This window comes from Eptatretus burgeri, chromosome 4 (assembly GCF_056783735.1).
Source record: "Eptatretus burgeri isolate ZD-2024b chromosome 4, Ebu_testis_v1, whole genome shotgun sequence".
NCBI lineage: Eukaryota > Metazoa > Chordata > Myxini > Myxiniformes > Myxinidae > Eptatretus > Eptatretus burgeri.
Window position 1 is genome coordinate 133000106 of NC_140964.1, and position 20837 is coordinate 133020942.

The 20837-nt window shown below is 44.8% G+C and overlaps 1 protein-coding gene across 5 annotated transcripts in view; it reads right to left on the reverse strand.

Annotated features, from left to right (window-relative positions):
• Positions 1-20837, reverse strand: part of LOC147029151 (uncharacterized) — a 157796-nt gene that overhangs the window by 86525 nt on the left and 50434 nt on the right. For 2 of the 5 annotated variants that reach the window (XM_085876245.1, XM_085876244.1), the window contains exons 4-5: positions 15108-15236; positions 14811-14999 (exon numbers count right to left, since the gene is read on the reverse strand). The exons of 1 other annotated variant lie outside the window; for it this stretch is intronic. In XM_085876245.1, the coding sequence (XP_085732371.1) occupies positions 14811-14999; positions 15108-15236 (318 nt within the window). Of the gene's footprint in view, positions 1-8253; positions 10580-14810; positions 15000-15107; positions 15237-20837 lie in introns of those variants that run through there. 2 more of the 5 variants (XM_085876248.1, XM_085876247.1) reach the window with 2 other exon arrangements.

Below are 20837 nucleotides of genomic sequence, written 5' to 3' on the forward strand. Positions count from 1 at the left end.
CCACAAAAGAGTTGCTGCATTATGCCGAACAATCCTGGAGACATCACAAAGTTCAATCGCCCCGTGAAATCAACCATCTTGCCTGCTCGTCTGCGCACGTCACATGTGACACCTCTTTGGGGTCCGCGCAAACACGTTATTTTTTAAAACGTCCGTTTTTTGTTTTTTTTTAAACCAGATTTCCTTTGGTTCCCTGCAGAGCACCTTGCGAAACCTCCGAAAATATAAACACAATTCTGGCAGATGCCATGTTTAAGCAAGTCCTCTTGGGGGCAGAGTGTCAGGTCTCGCCTGAATGCATTAAATCATACAGCTCAATGAAACTCGTTTTTTTGTTCCTAAATTGTTTGTTCACTCAATATAATTTTCCAAACAGTAAAAAAAAAAAAAAAAACACAAAGATAAGTTTAATGCTCTGGAAATTTCTCATTTGCTTGTGTATGTATGGAGAAGAAGGGGCCTTGCTTACTTGAAGTAAATAGGTATATCGGCTTCGTAAAAGACTTGTTATTTCTTCAAATTATCAGATTTCACAACAAATTGACACTTATTTACTCTGGACGAGATCCTCAAAACTGAAAGAATATTTCAATGAAATACTTTAATTTGTTTGTGAGAGTAGATCATGGAAAATTGTATCATATCATTATCATATCACCCTCATAACAAAAGTGCCTATTAGTGTTGTGGCCATTCCCCATCAGGGTCCTAAAAAACAGGGTAACCCCTCCCCAAGGGAGAACAAACCACAACCATCATTTTTGGTTTATTGGGATGTCTGAAGTAGGAAATGGATGGTTGTGAAAAAATATATTGGGGATAGCATGTATTTTGGTCATGAATAGTGTTCGTAGTCTCCAATAATTTGGCGAATGTTGCAAAATCACGAAAATGACTGTTAAACCTGCAATTTTCAACCGATTTGCACAAATAAAGTGTCATTTTGTCGGAAATCTGAAAGGGCAGTACATAATTAGGTTGTGACAGTATTCTTTTGCCGAAAAAAATATAAGAGTGTGTATGTGTCAAATCCAATTCCGAGGAACATCTTTTTAGTCCCTGTTATTTTACCAGTCCTTCTTTGTCTTTGTAGGGCAGAGAAACTTTCATCATTGACTGCAGTACAAGAAAAGCATTATGGATGGTGAACCTCCTGAAAAGAAACCTCGTTTGAACACTAAACGATGTATATTGTGCTTCAAATCCCTTACAAAAGGAGGTGCTGTTGTCAAGAATCCAACCCAAGATGGCCTTAGGACTATCATGAATGTATGTAAGAAACGCAAAGATAATGTCTATGAATTATTTTCACCCTTAGAAGACCAAATTCTCTTCAGCGAGATTCATTTGAGCTGCCACAAACTTTGCCGTGCAAAATATACAAGTTCCTCAAGCAATTCCATGTATGATGATGCCGCAGGTCCATCTACCAATTGCGGCAAAGCAGTATATCACATTCCTCCAATTTCAATATCCATACTCAATGTTTTGTTTGTGTCAAAGGAGACAAGAAATCAGAAAAATTGACTCCAATTACAACTGGAAGTGGTAAATCCACCAGACAGAGAGTTCTGGAAGCAACCACCAAACGAAATGATGAAGAGATTCATACTCGAATGCTTACACATTCAGACCTCTTTGCCTTTGATGCAAAGTATCATCAGAGTTGTTATGGACATTATATCAGTGATCGCAACATTGAAGCAGCATGTTCGAAGGCAGCCACATCTGACAAAGAACAGACTTGTCACGAGAAAGCATTCCACGTTGTTCAGAATGAGCTTGAGAAATCAGTGCCAACCCAAAAATTGACTGTGACAAGCCTCTCTCTCCTGAAAGAAAAGTATGTCAAAGCATTGGTTGACATGGGGGTGACTGATGCACAACAATATTCGTCCTGGAAGTTAAAGACAAAGCTAAAAAAATTATTATGGAAACAGACGAATCTTCGTGCAACGCCGTGGACAATCAGACTTGGTCTGTTCAGGCAACATGACAATTGGTGATGCATTCCAACAAGCATCACACATGGAAACTGATGAAGACATTGAGTTTTCTGATTTACATTCAGCAAAAGATCAGCTTCATGAATATCAGATCTTGCATATGGCAGCAGCAATCCTGAGAAGCCATATGAGTAGTATAACTGAGAGTGACAACTACATATCTCGTTTTGATCTGGAGCTCGAGGAGTGTGGAAAATTTGTGCCAGGTTGTCTGTATGATTTTCTATCATGGTGTGTGAGCAAACAAGCATTTGACTCTGTATATGGCTTTGCCAATGGTGACTCTCAAACTTGGGAGCTGAAGATCATTGCTAAATGCCAAAATATCATTGCTCAGTCAGCAAATACAGACATCAATAAGTCTTGGTTTCAGAATATCTGTGCATCATTTGTTTGGGAGTAAGAAACTGGTTGATCATCTTCATGACTTGGGCTACTCTGTGTCCTATGATGAAGTACGAAGGTTTCTTATATCAGTTGCACTTGACCAAAAAGGGACAGACGTGTACATTCCTCGTGGACTTCAAAGTGTGAATGACCTTGTTATGGTGGATGCTGCCATTGATAACTTTGACCAAAATGAAGAGACCCTTGACGGCAAATCCACAACCTATGCTATGGCTGCAGTCCTGTACAAGCGCTGCCCGATATATGCTTCAACATGTCAAGTAAAACGAGTCAAGGAAAAGTCACTCTCTTCTGCCGATGCACTAACACTCGATGATGACATACGAAGGTAACAATATGTATTTCATCCATAAGCATCCAGCATTTCCTCCAACATGTGTTGCGTGTCAAGTACCAGTTAACTCTCTGGATGCAATGTGAAGTTTCAAAACCACAACAGTTGAGCCCAATTGGTAATGGCTGGAGATGGGATGAGGACACATCTTCAATGCAACCTGTTTACTATGTGAAAGAGGCTGCACCCATTGAAGTCAGAGACCTAACTCACATGTACTGGATGGATGCTGAATGCAAGACTTCACAGAAGTGCCACTGTTTGGATTGCCTTGCACTGACTTCTGTTCATGTCTCGGTATGGAATGTGTCGACAAACGTGAAGCCCCTGTTGCTGCAGATGAGAGTGACTTGGACAGTGATTATTTTGATGAAATCTCTGTGAATTTCACATTCAGCATCATTTTATGCAGAATGTTTTGTTAAATATATATGCTAGTTTCAGTGTTAAAGCAAAAAATATTAGAATACAACAAAATGTAAGATAGCATTTCGGAATAAAATTAGTTAGTAAAATCACATTTTTTCAGTTTTGACAACTTCATGATTCAGATTTAGCAACGGAGATGATCTGAAAGCAACATACTCTTGATTGTGTACAAAATGACATTTTAATTATGACAAGTCTGAAGACGACGATGGTTCACAAGCGGTATTTGATGGTGTGGATTGTTTCAGAAGTCAAAGATGAGACAATGTGATAATTTTTGACCAAGTTATAAAAATGATCAACATGATGTGGTACGAGTGACAGGATATTTGCTGCAAAATGTCAAAAACCCGGTTTCGTTCAACAACTTTAAAAATTTGACCTTTGCATAACCTTTAAAGGTCACAAAACAATGTTGTGGACATTAAAATAAGGAAACAGGATACGTGTTATTGCTTATTGAGTTAGTTCGTCGAAGAAGGTCGAAAACCCGGTTCGATTCCCACAACTTTGAAATTGTTCTTTGTGACCTTTAAAGGTCAAAGGTGATTATGACCTTTGGTGCAAAACTTCCTCTGGAACATTCCAGGAACAATGTAACGTCATATAGGTTATATGGCATTTCGCACTCCTCGGATTATCCATACTTTGATGAAATCAGCGTAAAAACAAACTTGAAGGGGGCGCCACGAGCAAGGTGTTGGAGATAGAGCAAAATGGTTTCACGACTTTAAGTGGGGAATGACCTCAAGATTATGCATAAAAAATATTGTCATCCTCGCTCTCAAAGTTTGGGCGGTCGTTTGATTTATATGTCAAAATTCGAAATTTTCTAAATTCGTGACTTTGTGACGAAAATGAAAAAAAATCGAGCTCCGTGGGGAGATGCAGGTGCCATTGGGCTAACCAAATACCGAAACTCCTGCCAGATTCGACAAACCCCTCGGAGAAGATGCAAATTGAAATCGGCTGCCCCCAAAAAACACAATTCACAATTTTCAAAGTTTGTGACCTTGTGGCCTTGACCTTGGGACGAAAATGAAAAAAAAAGAAAAAGAAAAAGAAAAAAAAAAAAAAAAAAAATCGAGCTCCGTGGGGCTATGCAGGTGCCATTGGGCGAACCAAATACCGAAACCCCTGCCAGATTCGACAAACCCCTCGGAGAAGAAATTTTTTACGTCAAAATTCGCAATTTAAGTTCGTGACCATGTGACCTTGACCTTGGGACGAAAATGAAAAAAAAAAAATAAATCGAGCTCCGTGGGGTGCCATTGCTATGGTGCTATGCAGGTGCCATTGGGCTAACCAAATACCGAAACCCCTGTCAGATTCGACAAACCCCCTCGGAGAAGATGCAAATTGAAATCGGCTACCCCCTAAAAACACATGTTTTTTTGGGCGTATCTCCGCCCATAATGGGCGCACCACGCCAATTTTCAGGAAAACAACTGGATCATGATATAAACCTCCCACCAAAATTTTGTCAGGATCGGATCAAAACCCACGGAGCTCTGCTCGGGACAGACAGACAGCCACACACACACACACACACACACACACACACACACACACACACACACACACACACACACACACACACACACACACACACACACACACACACACACACACACACACGAATATCGTGGTCACTTATTTATTTCGTGAACCAAAAATTGGTTGATAGTTGAAGATTTAAGTCATTTTTATGATTTTCCAAAACGCACAAAAATTTCAGGCACTATAATTACAAATTCCACCAAAAATACATGCTCTCCCCAATATATTTTTTCACAACCATCCATTTCCGACTTCAGACATCCTAATTAACCAAAAAAATATGGTTGTGCTTTGTTCTTCCCTGGGGAGGGGTTACCTATTTTTTTTCCAGCCATGCCACAGCACGAGAAGTCATTTTTTCCAGTTTTGAGAAAAACACCAAAAACTGCAGCAATTCTTCATCAACGAATATTGGTTCACGAAAAAATATTTTCACAAAAAAAAGAGTGACCACAAAATTCATTATTGTTGTGTGTGTCTGTCTGTCTGTGTCTGTGTCTGTGTCTGTCCTGAGCATAGCTCCATGGGTTTTGATCCAATCCTGATAAAATTTTGGTGGGAGGTTTATATCATGATAGAGTTGTGTTTTCCTGAAAAGGGGTGTGGTGCACCCATTATGGGTGGAGCCACGCCCAAAAAACATGTGTATTTAGGGGGGTAGCCGATTTCAATTTGCATCTTCTCCTTGGGGGATTGTCGAATCTGACAGGGGTTTCGGTATTTGGTTAGCCCAATGGCACCTGCATTGCCCCACGGAGCTCGATTTGTCATTTTCATCCCAAGGTCAAGGTCACGAACTTAGAAAATTGTGAATTTTGACATAAAAAAATTTTCTTCTGTGGGGAGTTTGTCAAATCTGGCAGGGTTTCGGTATTTGGTTAGCCCAATGGCAACGACATAGCCCCACAGAGCTCGATTTTTCATTTTCGTCCCAAGGTCAAGGCCACGAACACAGAAAATTGCGAATTGTGATTTTAGGGGGTAGCCAATTTCAATTTGCATCTTCTCCTTGGGGATTGTCAAATCTGACAGGGGTTTCGGTATTTGGTTAGCCCAATGGCACCTGCATTTCCCCACGGAGCTCGATTTGTCATTTTCGTCCCAAGGTCAAGGTCACGAACTTATAAAATTGCGAATTTTGACATAAAAAATTTTCTTCTCTGAGGGGTTTGTCAAATCTGGCAGGGTTTCGGTATTTGGTTTGCCCAATGGCATCTACATAGCCCCACGGAGCTCGATTTTTCATTTTCGTCCCAAGGTCGTCACAAGATCAGGAACTTAGAAAATTGCGATGTTGACATAAAAATCCATCTGCTCCGAGGGGTTTGTCGAATCTGGCAGGGGTTTCGGTATTTGGTTAGCCCAATGGCACCTGCATAGCCCCACGGAGCTCGATTTTTCATTTTTGTCCCAAGGTCAAGGTCACAAGGTCACAAGGTCATGAACTTAGAAAATTTCGAATTTTGACATAAAAATCATACGACCGCCAAAACTTTGAGCTTGGATGACAATATTTTTTATGCATAATCTTGAGGTCATTCCCCACCAAAAGTCTTGAAACCATTTTGCTCCATCTCGAACACCTTGCCCGTGGCGCCCCCTTCAAATTTGTTTTTACGCTGATTTCATCAAAGTATGGATAATCTGAGGAGTGCGAAATGCCATATAGGCAATATGACGTTATATTGTTCCTGGAATGTTCCAGAGGAAGTTTTGCACCAAAAGTCATAATCCTTGACCTTTGAACTTTAAAGTTCACAAAGGTCAAATTTTCAAAGTTGTGGGAATCAAACCGGGTTTTCGACCTTCTTCGACGAACTAACTCCATTAAGCTATAGCACGAATCCTGTTTCTGTATTTTAATGTCCACGACATTGTTTTGTGACCTTTAAAGGTTATGCAAAGGTCAAATTTTTAAAGTTGTTGAACGAAACCGGGTTTTCGACATTTTGCAGCTAATATCCTGTCACTCGTACCACATCATGTTGATCATTTTTATAACTTGGTCAAACATTATCACTTTGTCTCATCCTTGACTTCTGAAAAAAATCGACATAGTCAAATACTGCTCGTGAACCATCGTCGTCTTCAGACTTGTTTATTCACTATTTCTTGTGCACAGAATTATGAATGGAAGCTAAATGAAACACAAATCCTGTTATTAGTCATTATGATTACGTCATGGCTCTCGATGACTTCGTCTGAAAATCTCAAAAACTGGAAAAAATAACTTCGACACTTTTGTTATGAGGGTGACGATATAATGCATGAAATCGCTCCAAGCTCCGAATTTGAAAAGAATATTACTTACAAAAGCGATGTACATAATGATTCATAGCTATGATGAACAGGCATTCCATAATATGAGTGAGGAAAGTGAAAAGAAAACACTATCGTGAAGAAATCGTTGCGGCCCGTTCCAAGTCAAGGCATGGTTGAGCAAGCCAAAGAACATGGCAGCTTCAGACCCCAGCGAGGTTACCCAGGAAACACCTTAAGACCCCAGAGAGCGAGGTGGCCAAGGATCGCCTGATGAAGGATAAAATTAAATAAGGCCAGAAATTATCTTCACAAGTGGTGTTCGAATTAACCCAAACACCCAATTTTCTTTCTTGCACTTCCTTGGAGTTTTCTTCGTGTACATGCAAAGTTTCAGGCTGCTCGGTTTTATGGTTTTGGAGTTATGGAGGAGACTGGCTTCCACGGTTCATTTGGGTTCCGCAGTTACTTCGCAACCCGTCGGGCCACTGAGTTATCCGTGGCTTCGCCACGTCAGGGTCGGAGGTCGAGCGGCAGGTCCGAGCGACGTCCTCGTGCACCCAGCCATGCTCGCTCCGATACCGGTAACAATACACATGTGCAATCCACATCAACAATCCAGCTTCAAGTGTACAGTAAACACATTCATATCAATCGTTGGACAAGAAGACGCTTTCGGAAAAACTCTTCACAACAGCCTTCGGAGAAGTCCTGAGAATTTGTGAAAAAAGGAATCAAAAGGAAACAAAGTTTCAAAACTTGGAAAATTTGTACACAACATCTTGATCATCTTTGGAAAGATGATACAAAAATGCAAATTACCTTGCACAGTGTTTCTCTTGATTGTTTTGGTGCTTGTGCCATCCTATGTTATTATCGATATAAATGTCGTTCATGTTGAGCACAAGTACATCAAATTGTCAAATTGAAATGGCCTTTAAATTACGGCAATCAAACATAATTTATTCCTCAAGAAAAAGACTGAACGTCTCATTGTCAGAATACAAATGATTAGCAAAATCTAGTTTGTAAAATAAGAATTTCCACATATTGTCATCATAGGTCATGGAAAAGAATCGGAGCCGACAAATGCTTGCTGTCCAATTCCAATGATGAGATAAAAAAGAATTGACAGAATGACAGAATTGATAAAAAGAATAAAAAAGAAGTGTACCTGAGAAAATGTTCAATCACTCCAAAAAAAAACAAAAAACAACAATTACAAAACAAATCTGGCAACAAGGGCATTCATCTTACATTTTAACAGAGGTAAGTGTCAGAATCTGCTTCTTTGCGGAGATCTTTACACCATTCAGCGCTTTGGACGGAGACTATACGCAATCCTGAATGTTCGGAAATAATTAGCCAATCACACGTCACCTTTGCTGGATTCAAAAATGGCATGGCAGCCAATCGAAGCCTGTCTTTGCCAAGGAGTGCCGTTGAGGGTAAACCACGAAAAAGGGAGAAACACGCAGCATTGGAAACGACGCGACCGCTTATGCGGTCTCGTACATGCTGTCGTGACTACGTCAAATCTAGCTGACACTGAACAGCGCGAGCACTGCATTTTGCGCAGCACGTTTTAGTACTTTGAAAACTTTTGCCTAGCTCTGAGCCGGTGCAACCGAGCACTGCATTGTGCGCAGCACTGCGTGTGGGGCCACATCCACGCCGCCCTCTGGGACTCTTTCCGGACGCCAAACCCCGCTAGTCTGCACGCTGCATTGTGCGCAGCGTCCAAAGGTCTAAGCTAGCGAACAACCTCAAGCGAAGGCATCGAAAACCTGATGGGTGCTGTTCTTGGGAGGAAAAGAGAATGAGTTAGCACAAGATAAAATCAACTTATAATGTGAAACAAAAAACTTTGAGAAAGGCTTTGCTGCGCAGCACACTTCACTTCATATTAATCTGAGCGAGCTCATTATCATAATTAATGTGAAACAAAAACAAAAACACACAAACATATGCACACGATTTCTTATTTCACTCGTTATCGATGGTTAAAAGCAAAGTCGATTGGTGCAAATGTCAGCTTCTCTTAATTTCACTGTGAACAATGTTCCCTTTGTGCAATCTTTGTGACCATGTGACCAAAAGTGCCCATCCGCTGTGCAATCTTTGCGACCATTTTAGGAATGATCATGGACTCGGGAAACATGACTATTTTCACAAGCAAATCTCTCCGAACATTCCGGATCATCCTGGTGCAGCCTCCTGCTAATGCAAAACACGGAGTCCGATTCCAGATTGAACCAGCTCAGAACTTGTTGGTGAAGATAAGGCACAATACAATAAGCCTTCAAAAATATAAGGATGAAAAGTGAAAAATTCAATTATGTTCAAAGATAGAAATCCTCTAATATGAAAGATGTATTGATTATGATCATGAATGCGATAAAAAAAAATATTTTTACGTGTGTGGGATACAAGGAAATTATTATAATGCAAGGCCGTGGCACGGACAGTGTGCTCGTGTGAGATAGATCATTTTGACGTGCAGCAAGGACTTTGTGTTTAGGTTAAGTTGTCCTGTTGGTGTACGCCTGCAGTGAGGAGGTGGAAGGCAGTGCTGTGGCTGGAGTAGTTAGTTTGATTAAGGACGTCACATGATCTGTCCTTCCTGTTCAAACCAGCAAGGGCCAGGTGAGGGAAGGTGAAAGGAAACCCCAAAAGGTAATATATACATATATATCGTTACGAATTTGGGAATTCGATTGCACACAACATTCAGGTTCCTTTAATCAGTTATGTCGATAAGTGCTTGTTCCCTAGCTAGTTCACCTTCCATTGTTTAATGGGCAGAAATCGATTAAGTGTGCTGCGAGATTCAATTTAATAGTTAGGGAGCGATCATAACACAATGGAGACGCCCCTCCCCCTCTTCTGCGAAGAGAAAGAAGATCCCTCCCGTCCCGTGATTCATGATGTCAATAACTCCCTCCCACCCGTGGTTGAGCGGGGGATGGAGCACGAGGGCATGAGTCATGCCGGGAGCGGGGGAGGGGGCCGATAAGAATAAAGAATAGATAGGTTGTTCAGTAGAGCTTCAGCTTCTGCTTGGCTCGGGTTAGGGTTGAGGCTTTTTGAAAGCTTTTTGCAGGCCTTTCGGTTCTGCTTGGCGAGGGTTGAGACCTTTGGTTCAGTGAGCTTCGGTTCTGCTTGGCGAGGTGGAGGCTTTTTGGAGAGCTTTTAGCTTTGGCTTGGCTTTTCAGTAGACCTTCGGGTTCTGCTTGGCTCTGTTCGCTTTTTGGGCTCTGGCTTAGTTTGTCGAAGAGAGTCGACTTTGTTCATCAGGAGAGAGTTGAACTGGTTGTTCGGCTCGGCGTTCTTGGTTCGTGGTTCGTGTTGTGAGAGGCTTTGTTCATCGGAAGAGAGTTGAGCTGGTTGCTCGGCTCGGAGTTCTTGGTTCGTGTTGTGAGAGGCGAGCTGGTTGCTCAGCTCGGAGCTCTTTGTTCTCCGGCTCGGTACCCGGCTTAATGTGACTCCTTGGCCTCATCTTAGAGGTGGTTCTTCGAGATAGCGACGCATCGATGCGAAGGATCGGCGCCTTGTCTCACCAGCATGTGTTCGGAAGCACGAGAGGATTCGCTGGAGCTCGGGAAGGATGGCGGCTCACGGCGATTGGATCCAGCTCGCTCTCGCTGGAGCCCGGGGTCCGAACAGCTTGAAGACCACACGAGGTGGAGAGGTTCGAGATTTCAGGGTTTCAGGGTTCTGGGTTTCAGCTCGAGCAACGGGTCCTTGTGCAAGAACCGAAATACGCCAATCGGCAGATCACGTGGAGTAGGGTTGATTACCAATCTTCAATGTACCTAAATACCCACGTGATCCAACTACCGGGGTATTCCACCCTTGACGGATCTCGTACGGAACAAACCGCCGAGGCGAGCCTGTCCGTGCGCGATTCCGAGCGGCGTAATCGCCGAGAACCGTCGGTCCAAATGTCCCCCTATTACGGCAAACCAACGGCTTTCTAACGCCCAACACACGAAATGTTCAGTCAATGAGGGAATGGACGCAACGAGCAGGTTTACATTTGCACAAGGACATTTATTATAATAAAACACGTATGCAATTAAATAAGGCAACACACGTATGCAATTATACAAGCAACAAAAGAACTACAACCGTCTACTTATTATGTTCAGTAATTTACACTGAACAGCAGTTCCTCCTAATTAGACGGGCCCACGGATGCACGTACGCACGCACGCACAAAACGGTGGCTGAGGCCTTTAATCATGAGCTCCAGCTCGGAGGACAGGTGAGCTGAAACTCAGAGCTTGACTCGAACCTTTCCACCTCGTGTGGTCTTCAACTTGTCCGAACCCGGGCTCCAGCGAGAGCGAGCTGGATCCAATCGCCGCGATCCTTCCCGAGCTCCTGCGAATCCTCCCGCGCTTCTCAACACGTGCCGGTGAGACGAGGCGCCGATCCTTCCTGTCGATCGTCGCTTCCCCGAGGATCCAACTCCAAGAAGAGGCCGATGTGTCTCACCAAGCTGGGAAACAAAATGGAGAACGAAAAGCTCCACGAACCAAGAAGAAGAGGAAGAAGAGGAAGAAGACTCCACTCGCAGCTCGAGCCGAACAACCGGCTCAAGTTCCTTCCAAAACAAAGCAGCAGCCGAAGCTCACTGAGCCAGCCGAAGCAAAAAGCTTCCGAAGGCCTCAAGCCAAGCAAGCCAAGCAGGACCCGATGGCTGAACGACTGCTCTCTCCGAAGTAAAAAAAAGCTTACTCCTCCCACGGGACTCTTTTTGAACAAAGAAAAGAAGTCCTCTTTATCCTTTGCACCCCCTCCCCCGCACCTGGCATGACTCATGCCCTCGTGATCCATCCCCCGCTCAACCACGGGTGGGAGGGAGTTGTTGACGTCACCGCAGGGTTCTTCTTCCTCTTCGCAGAAGAGGGGGAGGGATGTCTCCATTGTTCCCTCCCTAACTATTAAATCGATCCGCAGCGCATCAAATCGACTTCAAAACATTTAAACAATGGAAGGTGAGCTATCTCGGGAACATGCACTTATCGACATAGCCTACTCAGGGAACCTGTATGTTGTGTGCAATTGAATTCCAAAGTCGTAACAATACAATATATATATATATATATATATATATATATATATATATATATATATATATATATATATATATATATATATATATATATATGTACACACACACACACACACACGAGGTTACCATCAGCGAGCATGTATTGCACCACTCCCTTTTTTGGCTATCGCCCACAGTGAAGAGGAGGGCCCGAGGTCATGGCGTTACCACCGGTGTGAACGTCATCACTTGGGGTGTGGTTCTGGGTGGACTACCTTGACACAGCGAGGACACGGTGAGCCATTGTTAGGAAAACGTACCTCGATTGGTCAGAACCATAGGGCATCTTCCAATTAGGCTGACGACGGGAAGACGCATCCTCAGTGGTCACGCTGAGTCACATGGGGATAAGAATTGGGGAAAGGATTCACACCTCGAGAGTGACAGTCACTCTCTTTTTCCGGGGACATTCTTGGACCACTACAATCTGGGCAGCGTGGGTTTGCTCTGCTCCTCTCTGTGCTGTTGCACCAAAGACAGTTGAACTCTACAAAAAGCCATGCCTGGTTCTGTGTGAGTGTGCCTTGGGCACAGGGAGGGATAAGTTTATTTGTATTGAAAATGCTTATTTATTATCATCATCATTAATCATCGGTCTTCCTTCCACTGGATCGATCCATTTATATGGACCATTGCCGTTTCCTTTTGATTCACCAGATGGCATTCATAGAATACTTAACCCACGCGGTGTTGTTGAAAATATTTGCAAAATATCAAACAAAAGGGATTTTTCTGCCTCAGCCTGCACTCTTGGTGGGAGGGGGGGAGGGGTTGTGTGCTCCACGCAGTCTTATAATGCAAGATGCTTCCTCTCAGTGGCACAGCGAGTGAGGGGGGAGGGAATGGGGCGTCCACCCAGAGCGGCACTATTTTTGAGGTGGCAAATTTGTGAATGCATCTATCTACACTTCCGTGGGAAATGTGGACAAATTATACTTTGAAAAGTCAGCTATGGAGTCTATTCATAAGCCTTAACAAAGCAGCTTTTATTCTGTTTGAGTGTTTTCATCACGACCAAGACTGATAAAGATGCCAGAATGGATCGCTAAAGCATAAATTGGGAGATCGTTAAAACGCTGACTTCTTATTCTTCATCTTCGCTTTTTTTTTTTTTTTCCACCAGGTGAACACAATAAAGACTGAAGCAATTACAATGCTTCTGATTTCTACACGAGGAAGTGACTGTCTACTTGGTGAATGAAACAAAGCCGAATGCCCAGAGACAGACGTCATCCAAGTAATGCGACCGATTGCTTCGCCTCACTTTTCGCTTCGGGGGATATAAATCATGATTTCTTTCGACTGTGTGAACGTATCTGCAATCCACCTCCCGTGCATCGCTCATTTCCGAATAATTTGCCATTCCTCAAGGAAACCGTTAAATCGATAAGGGGTAATAATAAATCAAGAATATCCTTCGTTTGGACGAGTATGCGGTTCTTGGCTGCACAGCATTGGAGAAACATGGCCAATCCACTCAGGGCTGCGAGTCCTGCAAATTTATAACCCCGACCTCTCAGCATGACTACGTTTCAAATTTGCAAGGAGGATCATGTGACATCCTCACATGTGACAGGATGATGTGACAAGGAGCAAGGACATCAAATAGCATTTATACCCCTGCATTGAGTGCCTGTTTCGTGCAGTCATCCTTCGTACTGCCACTGGGGGCACGGTGCTGTTCAATTTGGTGGTTAGATTGGATAAGTGTATCCCTCCCTGTGTTTCCCCTCATCTTAAACTGGTTTGAGTCCAGTCTAAGGAGGAAATGTAACAGCGGCATTCACAAAGGCATGTGGGCCTCTGCAGCAAGGCCGCTGGAAGGTGGATGGTGATCTGCTCTGTACGCACATGGGTAGGGGGGGAGGGGGTGGGGGAGGAGGTCGCTGACCTCCTTCACCACCTGGTATGGCCATGGAAGACGCGAGTGGCTGCCGATGGGCATGTCGCTGAGCCATCGCGACGAGGGAGGAAGACCATCGCGAGGCACGATAAGGGTGTGAGCCTGTGGAGAAGGATGTGAGACAGGAGATGAGAGAAAGACAAGGGAGGAAAAAGACGACTTGAGTCTTGTACCTAAGTTCCTGGGCCTTCGCACTGAGCACGCTGCACTCGTCCTCACACCTGCAACAAGCACCTAGCCGACTGTCTCCCCCCTCTCCACTGTCCTGCAGGGCGACATCCAGGAGAATCCGACCCGGTTTTGCGTGAATTCGCATTGCTCATGCGGCACCTCAGTCTTGAGTTAATTCTGTGTTTAAGTGGAGTGTTAATTTATCATCAGTCTTCGTGTTGTAATATCTATTTGGTCTGTCCAGTGCCAACAGAGCGTTTGTCATATTTATTTCCAAGGCTGGCGTGCATGTCTGCACTGCCATTTCTTCCACCTGGACACCGGACCGGCTCCGATAATCCCTTGGGTCTGGATGGTGAGAATTACCAACGTCAATTACCGACGCAGTTTAAACTCCGTTCAGCACACGAACGCACTCTCTGCTCTGATGCATCAGCAACCAAATTTCGTCTCAAGCTGGCTATCCACGAAGATAGCTCCGGTGTTTGAGGTTCACTCTGGTCACGGTCACACAGCCACTTCAGGGCCGTCTAATGGAGCGAAGGAAATACACAAGTCGACTGTGTCAAGATTGAAATCGTTTACCACTACCTCCATATTATCCAACACAAACAGACTCACCATTCCTCATCCTTGTGGTCCAAGAAAAAATCTTGGAGTTGTTGCTTGCGGAAGTCCATCTTGTAGTCATGGTACCGATCAACAGCCTCAGTTTCACTTACTGTGTCTTCTAAATTCACAAGAAATTCTTTGAATGTCTTCATTACTGGTACATGATGTTGAAAATCTCCTTCTGGCATTATGCCAAGCCTGATCAACAACAAAAAAAAAAAAACATACGAATCAAGCAGTAAACAAAATTATATGCAACCTAGTGAAAAGGTTTAGTCGATTTGCTGTCGTTCCATTTTCTCAGACCTGGAATGAATCGGCGGGCCCTGGGGAGGCATCATTTGAGGTTCAGATATCCAGGGCTGTGGAAAAGGAGGTCCGCTTTGAAACTGAGGTTCAAAACCCATTCGAAAAGGGTCGACGCTCCTCTCATCCCTGGCAACACAAGGTTTTATGTCTTGAACACAAGTGAATTCATAACAACCTTAATGATAAAAACATTCAATCGGACGGCCCATTTGGCATTATGATCTCCGCGGGTCAAATCTTAGGTCCTCTGTTTATTTTGTCCATCATCTCCCAAGCTCCCTGCGAGTCAAGTAATGAGTGGGTAAGTCAAAAAGTATCCTCAATTTGTCTCGTTTATTGTTTTTTTTTTTTTTTTTCCAGAATTGGACACACTGCTGACCGTTGTCGGCGCTGCAATCACTGAGCGCACAGATTGCTGCTTCGTCAAATTGACCGATAGCTTCGCATTCGGTTGTTCTCGTGCTGTAAACATGGCCGCACCACTTGAGACTAGGACCAAGCAAGAGCAGTGTCCTGACGTTCGTTTGCTATCAGCTGGTCAAGTTTCATTCGAATCCATCCACAACTTTTTGAGATATCGTGCTATTTATCGTTTTTAGCCCCATCTCTCAATGGTGAAGAATCGCTTAAAATTCGAGTCGACGGATCCGGATTCAGATCTTCACCAAAATCGAATCAGTTCGCCCTTGTCACACACCCAACCTGTCCACAAAATTTCATCCAAATCCGTCCACAACCTTTTGAGACATCCTGCACACAGACAAACAAACAAGCAGATAGGGGTGAAAACATAACCGACTTTCACCTTCGGTGGTGAGAGGAAATAAATAAATAAAAAAACAGGTTTAATGAATAAATAAAGGAGGATGGGAATTAAGTAATTAAGATGGGCTACGTTTGGCGCTTGTGCCTGTGGTCAGGGCTGGGCCCATGGGACAGTGGAGTGGATCGACGGTACAAGCGTACGTTTGGTGCTTACGCCTGTTGTCTCGGCTTGACCCGTGGGACAGTTGAGTGCATCGACAGTTTGACTGAGTTTGGTTCTTGTGCCTGTGGTCTCGGCACAGATGATTTGTGCGAATGTGATGAGGGTCGAACTGGGTGGCTTTGGAACTGTGACATTTGTGAAGGAATTGATCGATTTTTTTTTTTTGTGAAAAGCATTTGCTTGTTGTCAGCTGAATAAGCGCGACTCAGGTAATTAAGGAGAGTGGGGAGAGAGGGACATAAGGAAGGGGAGGGGGTGGGGAGATGAAGAGAAGAGTGAAGGAGTGAGTGGGGTGGGCGGAGAAAGAGAATAGGGAGTGAGTGGGGTGGGGGTAGGGATGAGCGCCTCGAGGGTACAGGTGAGTCAAGTGTGGAGGGAGAGCCAAGGAGTGGGCAGTGGGGGGAGTGGGAAGCGAGTGGAGAGAGAGAGAGAGAGAGAGAGAGAGCGGTGTGTGTGTGTGTGTGTGTGTGTGTGTGTGTGTGTGTGTGTGTGTGTGTGTGTGTGTGTGTGTGTGTGTGTGTGTGTGTGTGTGTGTGCGTGCGCACACAAGATTATGACAATGGCTGGGGCAGTGGGTCCAGTAGGTCAGCCAGGGCAGTGCTGCCCATAGATGACCTGAGTGACCCAAACTGATCAAGAGGGTACTCGCTCTGCCAGTTGAGCAATGCTTCAGAAGGAAGGTCAAGCTCGGTAGTTTGAATGTGTGATTAATTTGGGGGGGGGGGAGTCAAAGTAGTGCACTGATTGAGACAATACAGAGGAGATGGTTGGAAGGTTCAGGAGACCAAATGGAAAGGAGACAGGGGCAAGGATATTAGGAGGACACAAGCTGTTAAACACGGGTAAGGATAGAAGGAGTAATGGCGTGGGAATAATAGTATCTGAAGAGATCAATAAAAGATGGTCAGAGTGGAAAGATGGGAGGGACAGATCGTGATGGCATGGGTGGTAATGCAGAGGCAAATGGTTTATCTTATGTCGGTATCGGCCACAAATGGGAAGGACTGGGGTGGAGAAGCAGGAATTAAGGGATGCACTGAAGAGGATGATGGGAATGGTTGAGCTGGACGTGATGCTGTGCATTGCATGGGAGTTTAACGCGCAAGTGGGAGTCGCGGAGCAGGGGCAAGAGGAATGTTTTGGTAAATTTGGTTGGGGAACGAGGAATAGAGAAGGTCAAGAGGTGGTGGCGATGAATGGGATGGCCATTGCCGATTCATTCTTTCAAAAGTGGGAAAGGCACAAGATTACCTATACGAGTGGACATCACAGAACAGAACTGGATTTGGTGATGGGAAGGAAGCGACAGTTGTGGAGGGTTCAAGATTGGAAGGCAGTGGCGGGAGAGCATGTTACCACCCAGCACAAGCATGTGGTGTTCGTGGTACAGATGGAGAACAGGAGGGAGGTTAAGAGCAGGGGTCAGATTATTAGGTGGAGCAAGTACAGGGGAAACATCCTCATAGAGTACAATAAGAGGTTGAGGGCGAGGAATGAGTAACTTGGTGAAGAAGCAGAAGGTTTGGAGGAGCGGAAAAAGTATTGAGAGGTGTTTAGGGGAATTGCACAAGTTTTGTGTGGAAGGAAAACGTCAGGAAAGTGTGGAAACTTTCTTATGTGTGGAAATGTCAGGAAAGGGTGCATCGTCTCGGAATAGAAACCAAGTGTGGGAGACGGAGAAGGGAGTGAAGGCAGTTGGTGAAAAGGATGAGGTTCGGAAGAAGATGGAGAAGACCAAGGATAGAAGGAGGCAGCCGGATGTGGGGTTGCTGCACCTGTATGGGCAAAATAAGAAAGCAGCAAGGAGGGTTTGAGATAAGGGGAGGAATAATATGGAAGAAGGGGTGTACAAGAAGTTGGAAGAGGATGTTGGGAGGAAGATGACACATAAATTGGCTCATGACAGGGATTAGAATGGTAAGGACACGGAAAGGGGGGTGGAGAGATCAGCGATTCAGGACGGTGGCGGGAGGCGAGTGACAGACGGGGACATATTGAAGCTGTGGGAAGGATATTTCAAAGAGCTGTTGAACGGGGAAGGAAGCAACGGCGAGCTGGAGCTACCGTGTTATGTTGAGGGGAAAGTGGAGTTGGTGGAGATCACAGAGGAGGAAGTGCAGACGGCATTGAAGAAGCTGAAGAAGGAAAGCACACCAGGCATTGATGAGGTGTGGGCAGAGATGACAAATGCAGCGGAAGAAGTCAGTGTCTGTTGGACGAAGAGGCTGTGAATGTATGTGTAACAGGGGGTTCAATTCCAGAGAAGTGAACAGGGTTAATTATGCCGATATGCCCGGGGAAGGGCAATGTTCAAGATCTAGGGAAGTACAGGGGCATGACACTTCGACATCATGTAATTAGGTGCTGGAGAGGTTGGATAAGGAAGAGGGTGGAGATAGAGATCGGAGAAGAGCAGCAAAGTTTTAGAAAGGGTACGGGGATGACAGATGGAATGTTCGTGCTGAGACAGCTGGTGGAGAAGAGGTTCGGTGGACCTTGAGAAGGCTGACAACACTGTCCTGAGAGAGATGGTGATGGTGAAACCGAGATGAATGGTAGTACCGGAAGCAGAAGTTAGGTTGGTGGAAGAGATGGACAAGGGAACAAAGGGAAGAGTTTTGGTTGGTCCTGGGATGTCTGAGCAGTTCAGCGTGAACATTGATTTGAAGTCGGGAAGTGCTCTCAGCCCACTCATGTTTATCATCACAATGGAGCTGGTAAGCAGGAAGGTGAGCTTGAGGGGTCGTACGAGGATTGTCTCTGTCGACAATCTGGCTGCTGTGGTGGAGAGTGGGTGGGAGATGCAGAAAGTACTGGGAAAGTGGAAGGAGGCATTTTAAAAGGCCTGGGCTGAAGATGAGTGTAGAGAAGACTGAAGTGATGTGGGATGGGTAGCAGAGAAAATAATTGACTATCAGGTTGGAGGGGGAATAAGATCAGGCAGGAAATATGTTTGAGTGTCTGGGAGGAACATCGATCAGAGATGGTAAGGCTGAGGCAGAGGTGTGGAGGATGATTCAGTTGGGTGCTAATGGATGGAGGAGCGTGGAGGGAGTCATGTCGGACATAAGGATACCAAGAAAATTGAAAGGGAAAGGTCTAACGTCTTGTGTAACGCCGGCCTACCTTTACGTACTGGAGACAGTGGCACTGATAGAGAGACAACAGAAGCTACAGGTTTGCAAGGTTCAGGAGGTTTGCAGGCATAAAGAGGGTGGATGGAAGAAGGAGATTAGTGTGCAGATGAGTTTGATGGGGAGATTGGTGAAATGCCAGTTGAGAAGGGGTGGACACGGAGCAGACGGGGGAAGAGAAATGGCAAAAAGAGCAAAGAGGTTGAGGGAGGAAGGTACGAGGAAAAGAGGTAGACTGCAGGTGAGATGGGAGGATTGTGTAAGGAGGGATATCCATAGGGCAGGGGTGCTTGGAGAGTGGAGAGATTTGGCTGAGAATGGGGGGGGGGGCCTTCACGTGAAATATTTGACAAGGATAATTTAGATATATTGTTACGTGGAAGGGGAGGGGGGATCCATAGCTACATGTAGTAGGTGTAGTGTCTTGTGTGATCACATATTGGGAAACATGCACCGAGGAGGCAGCAAAGGATAACCTTGAAGATAGTCAGGGTGAGGTTGTGTTTTGTAAAACCTCCTGTTTGAAAGGTGAAGTCAAGTGGAGGGTTTGTGACAACGGCACCGGGAAAGCGCTGAGCGTTTGTAAAGGGACCATTACAATCTGTCAGCACGTGTGCATAGGCCATGGTGGTGAGATGCGCTGCAGACACAGAAGAGGGGTAAAAGACTCTTTATGGACACACTTCATGGGGTGGGACAGTCAGAACAAGGTGCCGTCCACACTGGTGGCCAGCCAATGACGAGACCACCATTTGGGGAGGCGGTCCCAAATTCCATGAGGGTCGGACTCATGCTGGACACGACTCATGGGTGAAAACACCACCACAGCTCAACGTATGCCAGCGTGGTGGGTCATTGGTAAAGTATTGTTTGACTGTTCGCAGAGACATTAGATCTCCGGCACAGAGGCACATCGCATTTGTGGGACAACTGAAAAATAAATAAATAATAATAACAATAAAAACAGCAAAGTAAAAATTAATAAATTAATTTCCAAAATCTTTACCTTTCATGGGGAGGACACAAACACTCCACAGGTCGCTGACGAGACAAAAACAGAACACTTCATCTCAACTTAAATATCGACTGCGACAAGCCTGGTAATGACAGCAGATCGGTGGATCAGATCACGAGCCATGCTCTCCCTCCACCGAGTGGCGGTGCTGTCAAAGTCGTTTCTTGGCTTGGGTTACAATCGTGGATTGGTCGCCATTCCGACAGAGGAAGTCGGGGCAGAAATTTGGAATTTGTTCCACGTTGGTGGCGGTACCTCACCTGCTCTTTGTGAAGTCCACCGCGGGATCTTTGATGTCCACCAAATTATGCCGTCAGATGGGATGGGATGTATACATTTATAGGACATAAATTATAAAGGAAACCTCAAGAAACCTGGGACGAAATAAAATAAGAGCAGATGATGGAGGAAACGGCGGCACGCACACCGCAGATGTGAGCATGCCGATGCAGATTGTCATGAACGGCTCGTCGTTTTTGTGATCCATCCAGCACTCAGGATGCTTCAAAGCACCCTGGATTCTCTTTTCTTCTTCACTAAAAATCACTCTTTCTCTTCAATAATGACTTCAATTAAATCACACTGCCGCC